The 18,161-nt window shown below is 39.0% G+C and overlaps 1 protein-coding gene, 1 long non-coding RNA gene and 1 pseudogene across 3 annotated transcripts; 2 read left to right on the top strand and 1 right to left on the bottom strand.

The window, feature by feature from the left end:
• The first annotated feature begins 32 nt into the window (after positions 1 to 32).
• sxph (saxiphilin) lies at positions 33 to 7,630 on the top strand. The gene is made up of 16 exons (XM_080890352.1): positions 33 to 441; positions 1,417 to 1,516; positions 2,283 to 2,459; positions 2,572 to 2,734; positions 2,809 to 2,873; positions 3,945 to 4,102; positions 4,201 to 4,387; positions 4,473 to 4,621; positions 4,711 to 4,801; positions 5,248 to 5,295; positions 5,381 to 5,563; positions 5,775 to 5,922; positions 6,496 to 6,578; positions 6,673 to 6,857; positions 7,171 to 7,357; positions 7,441 to 7,630. The coding sequence occupies exons 1-16, from the start codon at positions 271 to 273 to the stop codon at positions 7,482 to 7,484; spliced, it is 2,139 nt and encodes a 712-aa protein (XP_080746478.1). The 5' UTR covers positions 33 to 270; the 3' UTR covers positions 7,485 to 7,630.
• Positions 7,631 to 10,340: 2,710 nt separating this feature from the next.
• On the bottom strand, positions 10,341 to 14,322 carry LOC308401904. The gene is made up of 4 exons (XR_013972647.1): positions 14,149 to 14,322; positions 13,734 to 13,761; positions 13,452 to 13,490; positions 10,341 to 12,641 (listed from the first exon to the last, which is right to left on the bottom strand). It is a non-coding gene; the product is annotated as an uncharacterized lncRNA (long non-coding RNA).
• A 1,132-nt stretch (positions 14,323 to 15,454) lies between these two features.
• On the top strand, positions 15,455 to 16,869 carry LOC308401895 (zinc-binding protein A33-like; annotated as a pseudogene). The gene has a single exon. The product of its transcript is annotated as a zinc-binding protein A33-like (transcript).
• Positions 16,870 to 18,161: the final 1,292 nt, after the last annotated feature.

An 18,161-nucleotide genomic window follows, 5' to 3' on the forward strand; every position in this document is an offset into this window, starting at 1 on the left:
TGTGTGCTCTGTAAGTGGTAAGTGTTGTTACTGAACTAGGTGATTATTATTGTTTCTTGAAATATTTTATGTTCTTCAGCCTCGTATTGTTGAGGTGTTTTTGGTTCCTGTTACCATCTGTTTGGAGCATTTGCTTTTCAGGACATTAATAAAACTGAGTTTAATAATATGAATATTGTAGAGTCTTTTGAATTTACTGAAAGTTGGAAGGACTGTATGCATTCTTATGGCTGTTATTTTCTTTCTTTAACCATTTGAACTGCTCCCTTCATGGCAGCTAAGAAGATGCGATGGTGCGCAGTGTCAGATCCTGAACAGAGGAAGTGTGCAGAACTAGCTAAAGCTCTGGCAGCAGTGGTGTCACCAGCCACTCTGGCAGCTTTTGCCAGACTTTCATGCATACGAGCATCTAGCACAACTGACTGCATCAATAGGATCAAGGTGAGCAAGTCTACAATGCAATACACAATAAAAAGGCGTTTTAATCCAGCTTGGAGCAAATTATTTAAAGTTGCTTGCATATCAGTAACAAGGGTGATGAGCAGAGATGTAGTAAAGCTGATTCACCTTACCATGAAAATATGAAAAAGAGCTGTTAAAGCTAGGATAAGAACCGAGGTGAGGATTAGTGAGCAGCAGTTTGGCTTCATGTTGAGAAAAAGCACAACAGATGTCATGTGTGCTTTAAGAGTGTTGATGGAAAAGTATGGAAAGATGGAAGGAGTTGCACTTGTCTTTATGGAGATAACATGATAAGGTGCCAAGAGAAGAACTGCGATACTGCACGAGGGAGTGCCAGAGAACTATGTGTGGATGGTGGACGACATGTATGAGGACAGTGGTGAGATATGTGATTGGAGTGACTCCTGTGTTCATGGTGGGGCTGGGTTTGACTTTTAGCCCCCTGTTTGCACTGGTGATAAGGCAGGCAGGTGAAAATGAGGTAAATAAAAATTTACCAAATGCAAATGAAAGTCACGAGAAGCAAGACAGAATATGTGTGCAGGACTATAAGAGAGAGAGAAGTGTAATAGTGAAGTTGCAAGGAGAACTACACTAATGAAATTAAGCTGTAAAATAAATGGATTACAAAACTCAATGATTACATCCAGACTGTAGTGGAGTAAAATTAGAAAGCACCATAACATGGAGGACACAATAAAGTGCAAGTACATTACCCAAAAGTTGATTCTGTTCATCTGGACGTAGCGTTTTCAGTGGGAGAAACGTTTCCTCACTCATCCAAGTCAAGTGACTTTTTTAGTCTCAGCTGACTGCAGGTTTCCCCAACCTTATAAACAGTACATTGCACATCCCTTCTTTTTGGGATAACCGTGTATTAGCATTGTATTAATTGAATTTGCTGAGATGTAAAATTAACTATTTAAAACTCTTTTTGTCAATTGTTTGTTTCAGGCTAATCGTGCTGACATTGTAACTTTAGATGCAGGAGAAATTTACTCAGCTGTCAAGCAGTTTGACCTTGTAGCCATTGCTAAGGAGATCTACAGTGATGGTAGGTTTAAGCTCACTTTTCTGAGATGTATCTTCAGCACTGATCTAAAAAGCGGGTTATTGAAAAATACGTTTCTCGAACTTAACCCCATTCAGAATGAGCTTGGAGCTTAGAATGAGCATAACCATGCAAAATAGTACCATCATACTGTGAAAATGTTCTGACTTTAACACCCTCAGAGTACAGGAGTGGTTTGAAATTTGGCGCTTTTTAATAACCTTTTTTTCATATTTTTGAGCAATGTAAGAGCTAGCTTCATGGACAAAATGAAGGTAGAAAATAATTAATAATAATTCACAAGAGAAAACTTGAAAAAGTAAATTTTGTGTCAATCTTTCAGGGCTGTGCAGGAAGAGTGACTAGTTACAACATGCTGTAGCATCTGAAAGGTCCCCTTTTTACCTACATTTTGATTAGTCTTCTAGCCGTAATTCCTCATGCATATAATCATTTTCTAGCATAGTTTATATATTTAACACTTTCCAAATTGCCAGTTAAATATGAAATTATGTTTACTGAAGGAGTTAAGATCTTGGTAATGCTAAAGGAGCTGCATCTTGAGATTTCAGTTTTAGATTGGGACACCTGGAGTGGACATTCTGAACTTCAAAAAAACAAAAAATAGAACCTGTGAAAAAGCACCCAGTCTTGACTCTTAAAAAAGGAATCTTTTTGTATAGCTTCAATAACTCAGGTGGGGTTATTGAAGATTTGGTTGATACTGATATGAAAAGACCCACATGTCTGTTTATATATTTATCTACAGGAGGCTGTACTCTGTCTGTGGCTGTGGTGAGAAACAGCAGCTTGGACATACGATCCCTGCAGGGCCACAGGAGCTGTCACAGCGGAGTTCGATGGACAGCTGGATGGAGTCTCCCGCTCGGCTTCCTGCTGTCCCGAAACTACCTGAGCTGGGCAAAGGAGCATCCGCTTAGTCAAGGTAATCGGACTGTAATCAACTGTCAGCTGCATTTTTTCCATAAATGTGTTTTCATTTCTGATCTGGGTTTTCAGTCCCCCACCCTGACTTGTTTTTTCTCCTCCTCTGACAGATGTCAGCACTTTTTTCAGTGCCAGCTGTATTCCTGGTGCTGGTGCGATGGCACCTCCTCTGTGCACTTTGTGCCAGGGCCAGAAGTCTTACATACGCCAGAAGAATTACCACTGCGAAACATCCCACAGCGAGCTCTTCTACAACAACCAGGGAGCTCTCAGGTCAGGCTTTACAAAAGGTCAACCAGTTAAAACATCAGGAAACTGTTTTTATTTCCTGTTTTGCTCTGTTACAGATGTCTCAGGAGGGGGATAGGGGATGTTGCATTTGTGGACCATTTAGCACTTGAAACTATTGAAGGTACGCATTTTTTTTATATTGTATTGAAATAAAAATATATATGGGGATATCCCAAAACCAGCAAAATGTTTTGAAAATGACATTTGCATAAAGGGGTCTATTAATATCATATTTATAAAAAAAATGTTAAGTTCCTAAAGTCATGGCAAACTGACTGTTGGTTGTTATTAAACAATAAAACTAAAGATGACATTACAGTTTGACTGAACAGAGTCTTTCTGATGACAGTGGGTGATATAGTTGTTCAGTGCTAACCACAATAGCACCCCACAGCCTGTGTGTGTTTCCTCTGGTACCCCGGCTGGTCCATATTCATGCTAGGGCAACTGCTGAGCCTAATCAGCTAATGCATGTGAGATAGATAACGTGCTTAAAAGAAAAGTGCTAAGCTGCGCACAACCTTGGGACTGAGCCAATTATCAAATTTTTGTTTTGTTTTTCATGATCAAACTTCTGTATTACTTTGTATTGCTGCTATGTTTCAGCCATAAATAAACTTTCCTGATCTTTGTGCTACAAACTGCTTTCACCATAAACTGAGAGGGGCTTGTTCCTTTATTTTACACATAGTCATCAGGACTAACAGGTTTTAAAAGATAATGTACAGAAAAAGCTTGCACAGAAAACCAAAATATAGAATATAATATGTTGTTCATCAAAATGTCCTTCAACTTATTTTCTTAACTGCTTATTATTCGGGGTCGCTGAAAGGCTGGGGCCTAATCCAGCTGTCAATGAGCAAGTTTTGGGGATGCTCTGATCTAGCCAACAAAATCTGGTCCTCTTCAAGCTCACTCAAATCCTTATGCTTGCCCAGTTTTCCTGCTTCTAATCCATCAACTTTCAGGACAAAATGTTCTCTTGGCACCTAAATATATCCCACATATTAATAGGTGCCAAGATAAAGAAACAGTCAGCGTTATTCACTTCACCTGCAGGGGGTATAATGTTATGCCTGATCGCTGTAAATATCCTGTTTAAATCAGTTCAACCACCAAACTGCAGAAAGTTGCACTGACCCACCCTTAAGACTTGTTTACCTTTCAGTTTTTTATTTGTCTCTTTTGTCAGAGAGTGAGCGTGATGAGTTCAGGTTACTGTGTACTGATGGCACACAAGCTCCCCTCAGCCAGTACAGAAGCTGTAATCTGGGTCGTGGTCCAGGAGGGGGCATGGTCACCAGAGTTAATTTTCGCAAGGTTGTTCGCAAATTTCTAGCAACTGTGCAGGTAAATAGTTTGTTCAATTTCCATCTCTGTGCCTAAGGGTCATAGCTGTTACTGTACCCACTAACTGATTGTTCAAGCATTTTTTATTAATTTGTTAGACGCTGTTTGGTCGGCAAGGAAGAGAAAGGCAGCGCTTCCAACTCTTCAGCTCCTCATCTTTTGGAGAAAACGATCTTCTCTTCAGAGATGTGACTGAGAAACTCGTTGTCCTGCAAGACGACATAGATGTCAGTCAGGTGCTGGGGCTGGATTATGTGGCGCTGCTCAAAGGACTTGGGCATGAAGGTGCTTGTTCTAGTATATGTACGGTTGTACATTTTTAAACTCAGAACGCACAGGCTTGGGTTTTACGGTGTCTTTGTGTTTGCAGGAAGCTCACTGGAGGACAGTGTCATTAGATGGTGCTGCATCAGCTACGCAGAGCAGAAGAAGTGTGAGCAGTGGGCGCTCAGCATAAAGTCTGACCCACTGGTGTGCGTCAGAGCTGTCTCAATGCGTGACTGTATCGAGAAAATTAAGGTAAGCCATCTAGACTGCAGATTATTGAGATGTTTATCAAACTCTCTAGGACACTATACAAGCTAAAATGACGTGTGCCTTTACCACAGAGGGATGAGGTGGACGCTGTCTCGCTGGATGCCACGCATTCGTTCATCGCAGGGAAGTGTGGTCTTGTCCCCGTTGTGACGGAATATTATGGTAGGACTGTTGCAGAATATAATAATGTAATGTAATTATGAAGCAAACACACGAGGACCTCTGAATGGCTCAAAATAACAGAAATGAAGGTTTAGATTGGCCTAACCAAAGTCTGGGTACTTTGGCATAGCCTCAAACATGACGTTTATGCTCAAACATCTTCTAGTGTAGCTGAATTAAAACAATTCTGCAGAGAAGTATGGGCCAAAAGTCCCCCACAGTGAGGTGAAAGACTCATTGCCAGTTATCGCAGATGTCTGATTGCAGTTCTTGCTGCCAAGGGTGACGCAAACAGTTAATAGGTTTAGGCAATTACTTTTTCACACAGGGCCAGTAGGATTGCATAGCATTTTCCCTTGTAAAAAAACAAAACAAAAAGTCTCATCAGATTAATCAATAAAGCACGTGCTTTTCTGTGTCACTCTTGTGTTGTTGGGTTTTCACAGGAAAAAACTGCATGCCTGCTGAAGGATCCACTCACTTGGAGACAGATGGTGAGATGAAGACAAAAAACAGCTGCATAATCAGTCTACAATGATCTTATTTCTACATAGAAACCACGTCTGCTGCTCTGTTCAGTCTTTCCCTCAGTTGTGGGTTTAGCAGTCGCAAAGCGCTCCAGCAGGAACATATTCATCGGGAATCTCGGAGGCCGTCGCTCCTGCCACAGCAACACCTACAGCCCTGCAGGCTGGCTCCTGCCATACAGACACAGCTTAAGCCTGGCGAACAACAGCAGCTCCCCCTGTGATCCTGACAAAGGTAGTGTTTTCAGAAAAATTCATGGGAAATCCTGATTTACTAAACTTATTCACCACTAATCAGTGTTCATTCAAGTCCACTTCTTAGAAATATCTTGTTCATGTTTTCTGGACCTTTGCACCCCACACTGCTGGATCCTTATCCTTTTAAATTAATCCAACGCTGCTTCGACCCTCACGTGACTGCAGTCTGCCACTTTGTGTTTTCCTAGTGTACAATGAGGTGTTTTGGAAAAGTTGTCTTCCTGGATCTGAGGGTAATCTTTGCAAGGTATGCATCGGAGGCACAGGGGAGACTGCAACCAAACGCTGCACTGAAAATCACAATGAGCGTTACTATGGAAATATGGGAGCTTTAAGGTATGTGTAGTAAAGTGTATGTCCTGCGTCAAATATTATTAAATCTAGTCTTTCTAAGTTCTATTGTCCTCTTTTTTCGAAGTATCTTCCGTCATCATAATGCGCATAAATCTGAATAAACTAATTTCGTTCGTCTCTATGGGTCATCTGTAGACACATACTAAAGTTGACAGAGATTTTTTTTTTTTTTTAAACAAAGCATTTTTGGAAATCAAGTGGTTCAAATGGGTTTTACTATCATTCTTCCATCCAAAAATATTATAACAGAATTTCCACATGACCATGGCGCAACACTAGAAAACATAACATCAGTGTGAGACAAGTGAAGAATATAAAGCCCCTCTACTTTTTTCTCTTTCTACTCATCCCCAAACCGCCTCAGCAGATGGTTGCCTCTCCCTGAGCCTCATTCTCCCAGAGGTTTCTTACTGTTAAGAGTTTTTTTCTTCCCACTGTCACCAAGCGATTGTTTGAAGTCTGATTCTTGGGGTTTCCTCTAATATAAATTAGTGGTGGAAACAGAGTTAAACCATTTTACTAAACTGACCCTTCAACCCGTTACTCATTGCTCAGGTGCTTAGTTGGAGATCGCAGCGGGAAAAGCTATGGTGACGTGGCCTTTCTCGAGCAACACAGCCTTCACACAAACATCCTCGGTGAGATATTCAAAATCAAACCGGTGATGCGATCACTCACACTAACAGACTCTAACTTCACATGACAAATGTCTACATCTCCTACATCCTGCAGGTCTGAACACCACTGGCTGGGCAGAGGGGTGGTCATCGTCAGACTTTGAGTTGCTGTGTGCTGACGGTCGCCGGGCCCCATTGTCAGACTGGGAGACTTGTAATCTGGGAGTCATCCCACCAAACACCGTCATGACACGGCCCGTGCTCACAGCACGAGTGTACGACTTCCTTATGAAGTCACAGGTCTGTTTAGATTTTATTTAAACAATCTGTTTTTAAAATCTCCCCAGCAGCAAACTACTGCCAGTACATTACTTTACTACTCAGTGTGTTTTTTATAATCATTTGCTTTGACTTACCTCAGCTCTATTTCTTTATTATAAAAGTTTTGCAGAATGCTTTTTATCTTCCTGCTTTTATATTTGCTCAGTGAAGCTCTATGTTTTAATGGCATAGCATCATTTTTGCACCAATATGCAGCCCAAAGTTGAGTCGAGGACACAGGTGGATAATTATACCTCTAAATGTATTTATTAGTTGTTTTTTGACCATATAGGAAGCTCTGGCCGTCAACTCAAACACAGAGTTCAGGCTCTTTGAGTCTCATCAATATGGAGAAAGTGATTTGCTGTTTAAAGATGCAACGCAATGCTTTGCCCACACGAGTCACATGGACTACCGCTCCATCCTCGGAGAGGAGTTCTACACCCACGCAGACACGGTCTTCAACTGCACACACTCTGGTACGACAGCAGCCCGACAGAGTGGCCGATTGTTGCACAATTAAACTGTCACTAATGGGTCTGTTTGCTTTCCTTTCCAACAGATATATTGGAGTTTTGCAATCAAGATGTGTGCAGCATATTTTAATGGACCCACCAACAAGAACAACACAACCTCTGTGCTTCAGTTTTTCCACTCTTCATCCACATACTTGTGTCTGCAAACCATCACTTTTTATCATCATGTTCACAAAAAACTCAATAAAATGTTAAAATGTTGGGATTTTTTTTACTTTTTACTACATTTAGATGCCATCTGAACTAAAAATGATGAGTGATGTGTAATCTTTGTGTTTTTCAAAGACACAAAAACTACATTTAAGCATGACAGTAAATGCAAGAATTCATTGTCATACTGATTTTATCTTATGACATTCTCTCAGCAAAATGTCACACATAGAACCTGTTATAATGCCCAGCACTGCTCTTATCTCTGTACTACATATATTGTGCTATAATTACCTCTTTTGTCAGATTTGTTGTGTGCCTTTAACTTAACTTTGTTTGTTATGTTAAGAATTAATAAGTTTCTGCTTTTCTTCTGTCATTATGGTAAGCAAAGAAAGCCTAAAGAGCCACTCCATGAGGCTGCACCGATGACAGAATGACATTGTAGTTTGTTTAAGTGTGTATCATTTGTATGCTTTCACCTTTAAAGCTGGTAAAATGATTTGTTTAGTATAAATTGTAATTTTGCAGACAGGTGAGAAATTAAAGGATCACCTTGAACCCTTGTTCAAGGTGATCCTTTCCAGTGGTTGGCACATGTTCACTTCAAAGATAATACAAAGATAATACATTTTAATGTACACTACCAAACCTCATTTAATGTTTTTTTCTTTATTTTCATGACTATTTACATTGTAGATTCTCACTGAATGCATAAAAACTATGAATGAACACATATGTAGTAAACAAAAAAGTGTAAAATAACTCAAAACATGCTTTATATTTTGTTTTTCAAAATAGCCACCCTTTGCTTTGATTACTTCTTTGCACTTGTTGGTCCTTTTGCCTTCACTCTGGAATCCATCTCATCCCAAACCATCTCAATTGGGTTTAAGTCAGGTGACTATGGAGGCCATTGTGGGGTCACTGTTCTATTGAAAAGTAAATGTTGGTTCAACTAAATGCAAACTAGATGGGATGGCATGTCGCTGCAGGGTGCTGTGGTAGCCATGCTGGTACAGTGTGCCTTCAATTTTGAATAAATCCCCAACAATGTCACCAGAAGAGCACGCCCACACCTTCACAACTCCTCCTCCATGCTTCACGATGTGAACCATGCATGTAGAGACCATCCGTTCACCTTTTTTGCGTCGCACAAAGACAAACCAAAGGGTGGAACCAAAGATCTCAAATTGGGACTCATCAGACCAAAGCACAGTTTTCCACTGGTCCAGTCCTTGTGTTTCTTGTCCCAGGCAAATCTCTTCTGCTTGTTGCTTTTCCTTAGTTGTGGTTTCTTAGCAGCTATTTGACCATAAAGGCCTGATTTGTCTCATCTGAACAGTTGATGTAGAGATGTGTCTGCTACTGGAACTCTGTCTGCCATTTATCTGGACTCTAATCTGAGGTGCTGTTCACTTGTGATTTCTGACGCTGGTGACTCGGCTGAATTTATCCTCAGCAGCAGAGGAGAGGTGAGTGGAGGAGTAGAGGGGAGTCTGTTACAATGTAACCACATCATTCGGTTTCACAAAGTGGCAAACATTATTCATTACATATTTAGTGGCAATTGGAATAAAATCTTGTGGATATAGCTTTTGGTGATAACGGTCTATAAAATCGATCCACCAGATGTCAGTAGATTGCAGTCAATTGAATTCTGTTTTCTTCCTCCTAATTCAGGTGTATAATCCTAACTATGGTGTCTACTGTAGAGCAAACATATTTTAGTCTTAAAACTAAAACTAGTTTTAGTTTTGAAATATTCATTTTATTTTATTATTGTTTTTTGTTTTTATCCTAATTCTTTCCTCTTCGTTGTCTTCGTAAACCACATTGAATTGCTTTTGTATGAAAGGTGTTATATAAATAACTAAATGACATTCCCTGACTTTGAATTTAGTCAACTACGAGAGATCAAAAACATTAGTAAACAGATTACTAGGCCATGTATCAAACGAAGGTATAATCATTATTATTATTCCACCTTTGCTGTTGATGATGTGACCAGTCAAAATGTCTGTGGTACAAAGTACTCGGTGCAGCTGTTGATCTGAACATGCAAACCACACAACAAACTATTAACAGGAAGTGTTGCCGTGCTGCCAAACATGCACACCTACTCTGTAACGTGTGCGCTGTGGTCTGAGAGTTATTTGCTACAGTCAGAGGCACCTGCAGCAGCTTAAGAAGCACATAGCTAATGAGCCAGTGAGGAAGCTGGTGTACCTGGAGAGAACCCATGCAAACTTCACACAAGGCCCCGGCCAGATGGTGGAATTGAACCCAGGGCCTTTTGCCGTGAGGCAACAATGCTAATGACTGTTTGAAAAAGCAAAGATTTCATCTTCATGTTCTTGAAAACTCAAAACAGCTTTTTCACCACAAAAGCTGTGCAAGGAAAAGCAGAGAAAACACAGCAAACACAGTATGCTACCAGATTAATTTTGATGGTGTTATACATTGAAGACCAAAAATAAGGTGCGTACTGTAGAGCAAATTACAAAACAAATATAAAATGGAACTTTTAATCAGAAATGTAGAATAGAAAAACATTTCAGATAAAAGTTAAAAGAAGAGAATATCAGCTGCCAGTCAAAAACAATATATTTTACTGCTGCGAGGTATTAGGAGTTTATTAAAACAAAAAATCAAAAATACAACTCAAGCAAAAACACCACAATCTATGCACAGCTGAACAAAATTTGAATTGGTACAACAATCCCATGTGTATAGAGATACATGAGTTATATGTTTATCTGTTGCTCTCGTTGACATTAAACTGCACAGCGTTTATAAGTAAATTACCTAGAGGCAAATTAATATCCAGTGATATCCATTAATATCCATATACCAGTGCACATGAAAAAGAAAATACACCCTCTTTAAGTTATTCGTTTTTACAGATCAGGAAATAATGAAAAAAAATCACCTTAATCTTACTAGATTTCTTGTAGAACTTCAGATAAGCAAACACACATCACACAATATTACATAGCTACCTTATATTGTTACCAAAAACTTGAAAAACAAACGTTGACTTCAGAAAATGTGTGTGAAAAACAAAGTAGACCCTTGCTGTTTTCATGGCATTTAAGAGGGTAAGTAGCACCCAGGAGCTGCTAATCAGATCCACTTAATTAATTGATCATCAAAGTATAAAACAGTAACTACGAAAACTAAGTAATACAATATCTTGCAAAGTTTTTTTGTTTTTGTTTTTTTAAAGCTCTTTGAAACAGCCGCAGTTGACACACAGTGTTGTACATCATACATGAATGAAATAGTGAGAAAATAAAGCTAAAAAAGTAAAAAGCAACACAAGGAATACTGTAATGATCTACTGTGGAATAAGGAAAATATTTTACTACTACTCATATTCATCATTATTATCATTGCATTAAGTAACTTTGCATTAAGTCATTGCCATTGCATTAATTAAAGTAATTATTATTTCATTAATACATTTATTGAAGTTGTTGGTATTACATTAACCTTCTAATTACAGGTACAGCTAAGACCATTTTATACACATTGCATTTTGTGCTTGTTGGAGCTCGGTCAATTAATTGGAGGTTGTAAGCTTTGTTCGGCGCGATGTCCGGACAATCTATTGTGTAAGTGACTTGGAGCTATAGAAGGTTACAAAACACATATAATACATACAATCTAGAAACAGGCCTGAGCAAAGGCCTGAATGTATTCAGCTTCTTGTTGCAACCTGTTGCATTTGAGTTTGCTTAGTAATAGGTGACAGAAGATGGGTCAAAAGGAGGACAAATCCACGGGGGCCTCCAGGGCCTGAAATCATCGGCATATTTGGAAAAAGATGTTAGAAAGAGGAACTTCTGTGTCTGCCTTTAGCTCTGAAAATTGCTCATTGTCTGTACAAGATGCAAATGATGTTCTTAAAATACAAATTATGTTCTTAGAACGCGAGAAGGGGCGTTTAACCCTGACGTTATAAAAGCAACTCTCTGTGTATTTTTGGGAGAAGAAGTCTGCTGATGTGATGCTGTGTGCTTCTTCCCACGCGTGTGTGTTTAATAAACTCTCTATCTGATTTCACTCTACTGGGCCTCTATTGGTTTGTCTTGTGCCACATTTTCGAATTCGGGACACTACTTTCTGGTCTCCCTAAAAACAAACTAGCCCCCTACTACACTCCAGAACTTAGGTACACAGGTTGTGACCAAGGCCAGAAGAGAGTATGAACAACACCAGCTTTTAAGTATCTCCATTGTCAGCCTCAGAACAGATTCTTTATCTAGTTTTTAGGTTTTTGAAGTTGTCCCTAAAGTCAGACGTAAAAAACCCACAGTGCGAAAGCTTTCTGTTACTATGCTGCACATCTGTGGAACAGCCTTCCTGAAGACCTGAGGACAGCCAATCATGTCAATGCTTTCACAGCCACAACCCACTGATAGCGCTTTCTTAGTCCAGTTTCTAATGTTTTATCTGTTGGGCTCAGTAGTGACTTATTGACTAATTATTGTTGAAGGTGGGTCTGCAAACTACTGAATCATTTTGATTACACTTTTGCAAAATGCATAATAAAACAGTGAGATCAATGATTGTTTTCTACAGTCATTGGGTGTAATATGTCATGTTGTTTTATACTTAGACTTAAATCATGTGAGAGCCTGGTAAAGACCAGGTGATGTTCTGATATTTCACGCTGTGTAAAGCTACATCATGAATGCACCAAAGAAATGTTCAGAAACATTATATTGCAAAATGTTTAAATTCGTCCTTATCCTCACAAAAATTCCGTCACCTTTATGCAAATGAAAAAGTCCACCCAGAAAGCTGTTGTTTAAGTCGCTTGAGTTCTCTTTCTGTGACTGCATGAGGGTATAATGATTTCCATGTAGGTGAGCAGATTTCATAACAAAGTGGTGAAAAAAATCAGGTGACTGGTTCCAGAGCCCATGGTCACTAAAGCAAACCTTGGAATACACATAGTAAAATCCCTCCTCCTGAACTTCAAGCCTACCATCTTTGTAGGCCATGCCGCTGAGAACAGTCAGATTATTTATATGCCAAAGCATCACCTCGTTTTCTTGAACCGACCCGCCTGCAGGGATAAAAGACAAGATGGATGTAGCAATTTAAAGTTGTGTATTTTCAGTCAGACACGGCAAACAATTAAACCAATTTATGTAAAGTTCAGCTCCTGTTTTGGGCCAGTTATGATCTGTTTTGTGAAACTGCTAGTTTCAATGAATTGTTCAAAAGGAAATAGGGACTGCAGAGTTGATCTGACAGAAGGGACAGAAGACACCCGCACATTTGCTTCTAAACTATACCCAGCATTTTATTAATCAGATTTTTTTGTACGCCGTCATAAAAATTTGAATTTCCTGTAGTCACCTCGCCTTGTTCTTCATCCGTCTTGTGCCACCCCATTTAAAAAAGATCTAAATGCCCCTGATAGCACACAGTTGATAATGCAGGACTTTAGTTTTGTGATAATATTCACCAAATCATTATTATTAGTGTTATTATTATTTATTTGGTAAATATTTAAATTAATGTGGCTTCTTCACATAATGTGCCAACAAATGAATAAAATTAAAAATATTCTTCTTAGCTTCTTTTTTCTCTGAAATCAAATCTTGGTGTGTTTATTGCAGTTTCAAAACAAACTCACCGTTTATACTCAGCATATAACTCTGCTGCCTTACATCTGATATATAAATACAGCACGCAAGACAAAGTATTTATCACTGACAATGGGAAATGAAGGCTTTTCTATACAGTTTGACCGTTAATTAGAGAAACAAATGCAAAAATCGTGCAAATCAGAAAATCATGACGACGGTTATTTTATTTATGGATGGTATACACTTGTGTTATTTACAAAAAAAAAAAAAAGTTATCCAACCTGTCAGATGTGCAAAACCACGGATTCTACCATCTTGTTCTGCAATGGAAACAAAAATCTAAATGCTGTTTTTGTTTGTTTGTTTATTTGTTTATTTTAAGTTATCCTGTCAGATGTGCAAAACCACGGATGGGTTCATCTTGTTCTGCAATGAAATCAAAAATCTAAAATGCGGGGAGGGGTATGTTTTGTTTTTTAGATATGCTCACAAAAGATATTCTTAGTCTCGAGATTTTAGTTCATGGTTGAATTAAGGTTAAATGTAATAAGAGACTTGTGTACCTGATCTGTTGTTCAGTCTTGAGACAGCCTGCAATGGAAGTTACAAATTAGTTTGAAAGAAATTGTCAATGCGTCATATTTGATGATAGAGTACAACGTTTACTTGTACAGAGAAGAATTTTTAAAAAATAAAATAAATTTTTTTAAAAGTACAGGAAAATTGAATAAAATATAAACAAATGACTGTTAAAACGAGACAAGCTCACAACAAATGTGCCCAAAGTAATAGAAGCTTTTGCAATTAGATATGTGCTACAGTAGTATCTATCTTATCAGCTGATATATCACAACAATTGCTTAATTGTTACAGTTAATCAATTCATTTTTATACCTCTAAAGTCACAATAAGAGAGGATAAAAAGCAGGCAATAAATATTTAGATTTAAAGACTAGAGTACACTGAGCTGATACTCACCAATTCACGGTGGTAAAGCAGGTTAATAAAAAAAGCCTGTGCAGCAATGCCATACAGCACTACAGTCAGGAGGACAAACAGCAGCGTTTGTGCCAATTTGTCATCTTTTTGTTGCTCATCTGGATTCTGGGGCACTGCAGCAACAAGTCTGTCCAGTTCCACACCAGTGTCCGCCATTCCTGCAGAGAAAATATCTTCAAATAATAGACAAAAAGTTTCTTTTTGACTCAAGGAAGCCACTCAAACACAAGGAAGTACTGTGGTTTAAAGTAGTGATGACTCGCCATCCTGAGGGGCACTACCAGTAACAGAAATGCATGCACACACTGCAAAACACATTTCCTCTTAAACACAGTCACGCTTCAACCATACGCTCTGGTTTCACAGTCATGTGTCGTATAATCAGTAAACATTTTTTTGAAGTTCACATTGACTCCAGAACCACTGATCACTCAAGACGTCCCAGAATATTTCGATTCTGTGAAAACATATCTTACAGTATTACTCATCTTCCACAATATCAAAAGGATCCACGAATATGCATTTTTCAAGATGTAACAATAACACTGTCACAATAATTTTACTTTTTGGTGATATCGCTGAGTTTTGCTACCTTTTTGTTCTGATTGGTACTCTGGTTATTTTCTGTACGCTAGTCTCTTTTTATCCCTAAGGTAAGGATTAGCATTAAAAATGAAAAAAAAATAGTTTTCTTGTATCTTATTTTGTTTTGTGCTTCCCATCTTCTCTCCTGTTTCTCTGATTGATGTCGCCTGCACTTTATTTGCCTACTTTCCACTGTTTGTCACGAGTAATCAGTCACCTATACATAGTCCTCTCCATATGCTGTGTCCTACAATACATCTCTGACAGGTGTTAGAGAGCCTGCCAGGCAGAAATCCCTGAAGGCAAATTTCTCCCAGTTGCTGAGATATGATCTAACGTTCTGCTTCTCCACCGTTTTTGGTTGACTGTAACAGACAAAAGAACTGTAAATGCAGATAAGAGGCTTTGTAGGCAAAGGTAGCATAAGTGCCACAATAGAGGTGCAACAGAAACATTAATTGGAATCAAACCAGGCATCAGTTATATGTCACAGTTTCACTTTGTGAGCAGTGTGTTTGAGATTCACTATCGGAGCAAAGAGGAATTCTAACTATCGGGGATACTGCCACTTCTACCTGCTGCTGATTTCATATAACGAGCAGGACTTTTAAAGAAGCCACAGCTGGAAGAACAGTAAGTTTCAAGATACATCTTCAGTCTCTAATTACCCCAGCTGCATTTTTTTTCACTCAGAGGCAAAATGTCCTCTCAGTCAGAAATGAATCTCTCTTGTTCGATCTGCTATGACATCTTCAGAGACCCCATCATGCTGTCATGCAGCCACAGCTTTTGTAAAGACTGCCTGCAAATGTGGTGGAAGGAGAAACCAGTACGTAAATGCAGAATTTGCATTTGTCAGATGACCCACCCTGTAACTTGGTGTTAAAGAACCTGTGTGAAGCTTTCTTACTGGAGAGAAATCAAAAAGCTTCTTTGGAGTCAGAGGCTCACTGCAGTCTGCACTGTGAGAAACTCAAACTCTTCTGTCTGGACCATCAGCTGCTAGTGTGTCTTGTTTGTAGGGATTCAAAAATACACAACAAACACAAATTCAGAACCATCGAAGAAGCTGCGGAGGATCACAGAAAAGTGCTTCAGGTGTTACTACAGCCCTTAAAAGAGAAACTGAAGCACTTTAAAATAGTTAAAGGAGACTTTTATCAAACCAGAGAACACATTAAAGTCCAGGCCCTTCACACAGAGAGGAAGATCAAGGAGAAGTTTGCAAAAATGCACCAGTTTCTACAAGAAGAAGAAAAAGCAAGAATCACTGCTCTGAGGGCAGAAGAGGAGCAGAAGAGTCAGATGATCAAGGAGAAGATGGAGGCTCTGAGCAGAAAAATAGCAGCTCTTTTAGATGCTATCAGAGCCACAGAGGAGAACCTGAGAGCTGAAGATGTCTCATTTCTGCAAAACATCAAGCCTGCAGTGAACAGAGTCCAGCAGCGCACCCTGCTGGAGGAACCACATGTGGTCTCAGGAGCTCTGATAGATGTGGCCAAACACCTGGGCAACCTAACCTTCAACATCTGGAAGAACATGAAGGAGATGGTCTCCTGCACTCCAGTGATTCTGGATCCAAACACAGCTCATCAACAACTCATCCTCTCAGAAGATCTGACCAGTGTGAGTCTCGGTGAGAGACAGCAGCTTCCCAACAATCCAGAGAGGTTCGACCACCATCCAATTGTTCTGGGCTCCGAGGGCTTCGACTCAGGGACTCACAGCTGGCATGTTGAGGTTAGAAAGGATGGGATCAGGTGCCTCGGTGTGCTAATAGAGTCTGTTAAGAGAAAAGAACAATTACAGACTGGATTCTGGGAAATATGTCTCCAGGATGGACAATACACAGCAGCTGCTCCACCACTTCCTGATAAACTTCTCTCAGTGAAGAAGCTCCAGAGGGTCAAAGTTCAGCTGGACTGTGACAGAGGGAAACTCTCATTCTTCGATCTTGACACCAGCACACACATACACACCTTCAAACTCAGTTTCACTGAGAAGCTGTTTCCTTACATTGGCACGCACAATAAAGTACCAATGAAGATTTTACCTGTGACTGTGAGAGTGGAACAGCACACGCCCTCTTTATCTACAGGTTTTTGGTTTAGCTAGCTCTTATTTCCACTCAGAAATCTCTGAGTTTTGATGAGTTTTATTTAAGAATTTAAACATTTCAATAGCTTATTAGGGTTTTTCTTTTAATGTTAAAAGACACTGAAAGCCTTTTAGATTTTATTACTTGTATATTTTCTTTCTTGTTTTAATATGTTTGTCTGTGTCATGTGTCTATAAAGCCTTTTAGGCGAGATAATGGGCTCTACATATAAACTAACTTGGCTTAACTGGTAATAGTCAGTCTTACAAGCTTTAATAATTGTATCTGTGAAAATGTAGTTTTACATTTCTGTGTGTCATCAATATTTTTTCGTTTTTGGACCAATAACAGGGACTTTTTGAGTGTGGTACACACCCTGATCCATCCAAACGTCAAGTGTGCAAGAGTTGGTTTTTTTACTAAACGTAATAATAAAAAGCTATGACTTTTTTAGTGCAATTTAATGTTTAAATTGGTATTATTTAGATACAAATATACTTTAGATGCAAAAACAAAATGTAATTGTGTATACATTTCAATTTCTATGGTAGTCTAGTGAAGTAATCTAACGAAGCTCAAAAGTGTCTGTAAAACCAACAGATTTGGATTTAAATGTAAAACGTTCTTTCAGATGTTATGTACATCAGGTAAAAATGATAAACAACCTTTGACTCTATAAAGTTTTTATATCTCTAAATTAAAATTAGAACATTCACAAAGGCTTGTGACGTTTTAAGAAAAACATGTTCATGCCCTTTACATTTCATGGGTAAAGCAGAGAGACCAGGAAGGCGAATCTAACTGTGGTGATAATTTTTATCACTGACATGAGATTTACTGTGACCTTCACCTGTTAAACATCGAATAATACGAGATCAGACGTGTTGCAGTGGTCAGTAGATTATATTTTTCCTTTCAGAAATTAAAAACATTTTTTTACAAAGACCAACTTCCTTCACTCAAACTCTTTTGCACATTAAGCTCTTAATAGTGCTCACCACAAACAGCAGAATCACTGCTTTACATCGATACACCAGCGCTGAGTGTGGACTAACACAGGACTAACCTGTTGACCAGTTTCAGTAACCTCCCACAGGAGAGCATTTATTTAAAGGCGACCTGTTGCATTTATATTGTTAATTTGCTGCTCTGTGCTTTTTGACTCCACTCCAGTATCACAGAATGATTCAAAGTTTAAAAACAATCCTTATTTTTCTTATTCCAGTCCCTTATGCAGCCCCTCAGTTCAAACTTTAAACCCCTCATCTGCTGACTGGCTGGCACTTGGAAGCCTACAGAGGGGTTTACC

The sequence above is a fragment of the Rhamphochromis sp. 'chilingali' genome (genome assembly GCF_963969265.1).
Source record: "Rhamphochromis sp. 'chilingali' genome assembly, chromosome: 9".
In the NCBI taxonomy this organism is placed as follows: Eukaryota; Metazoa; Chordata; class Actinopteri; order Cichliformes; family Cichlidae; genus Rhamphochromis; species Rhamphochromis sp. 'chilingali'.

Bases quoted from the DNA above. Each gene is read 5' to 3' on its own strand.
- sxph (XM_080890352.1), top strand. From the start codon at position 271: ATGGCAGCTAAGAAGATGCGATGGTGCGCAGTGTCAGATCCTGAACAG. The intron at 2,874-3,944 runs GTACGCATTTTT...CTCTTTTGTCAG, and splicing joins AGCACTTGAAACTATTGAAG to AGAGTGAGCGTGATGAGTTC. The intron at 4,103-4,200 runs GTAAATAGTTTG...TTAATTTGTTAG, and splicing joins AATTTCTAGCAACTGTGCAG to ACGCTGTTTGGTCGGCAAGG.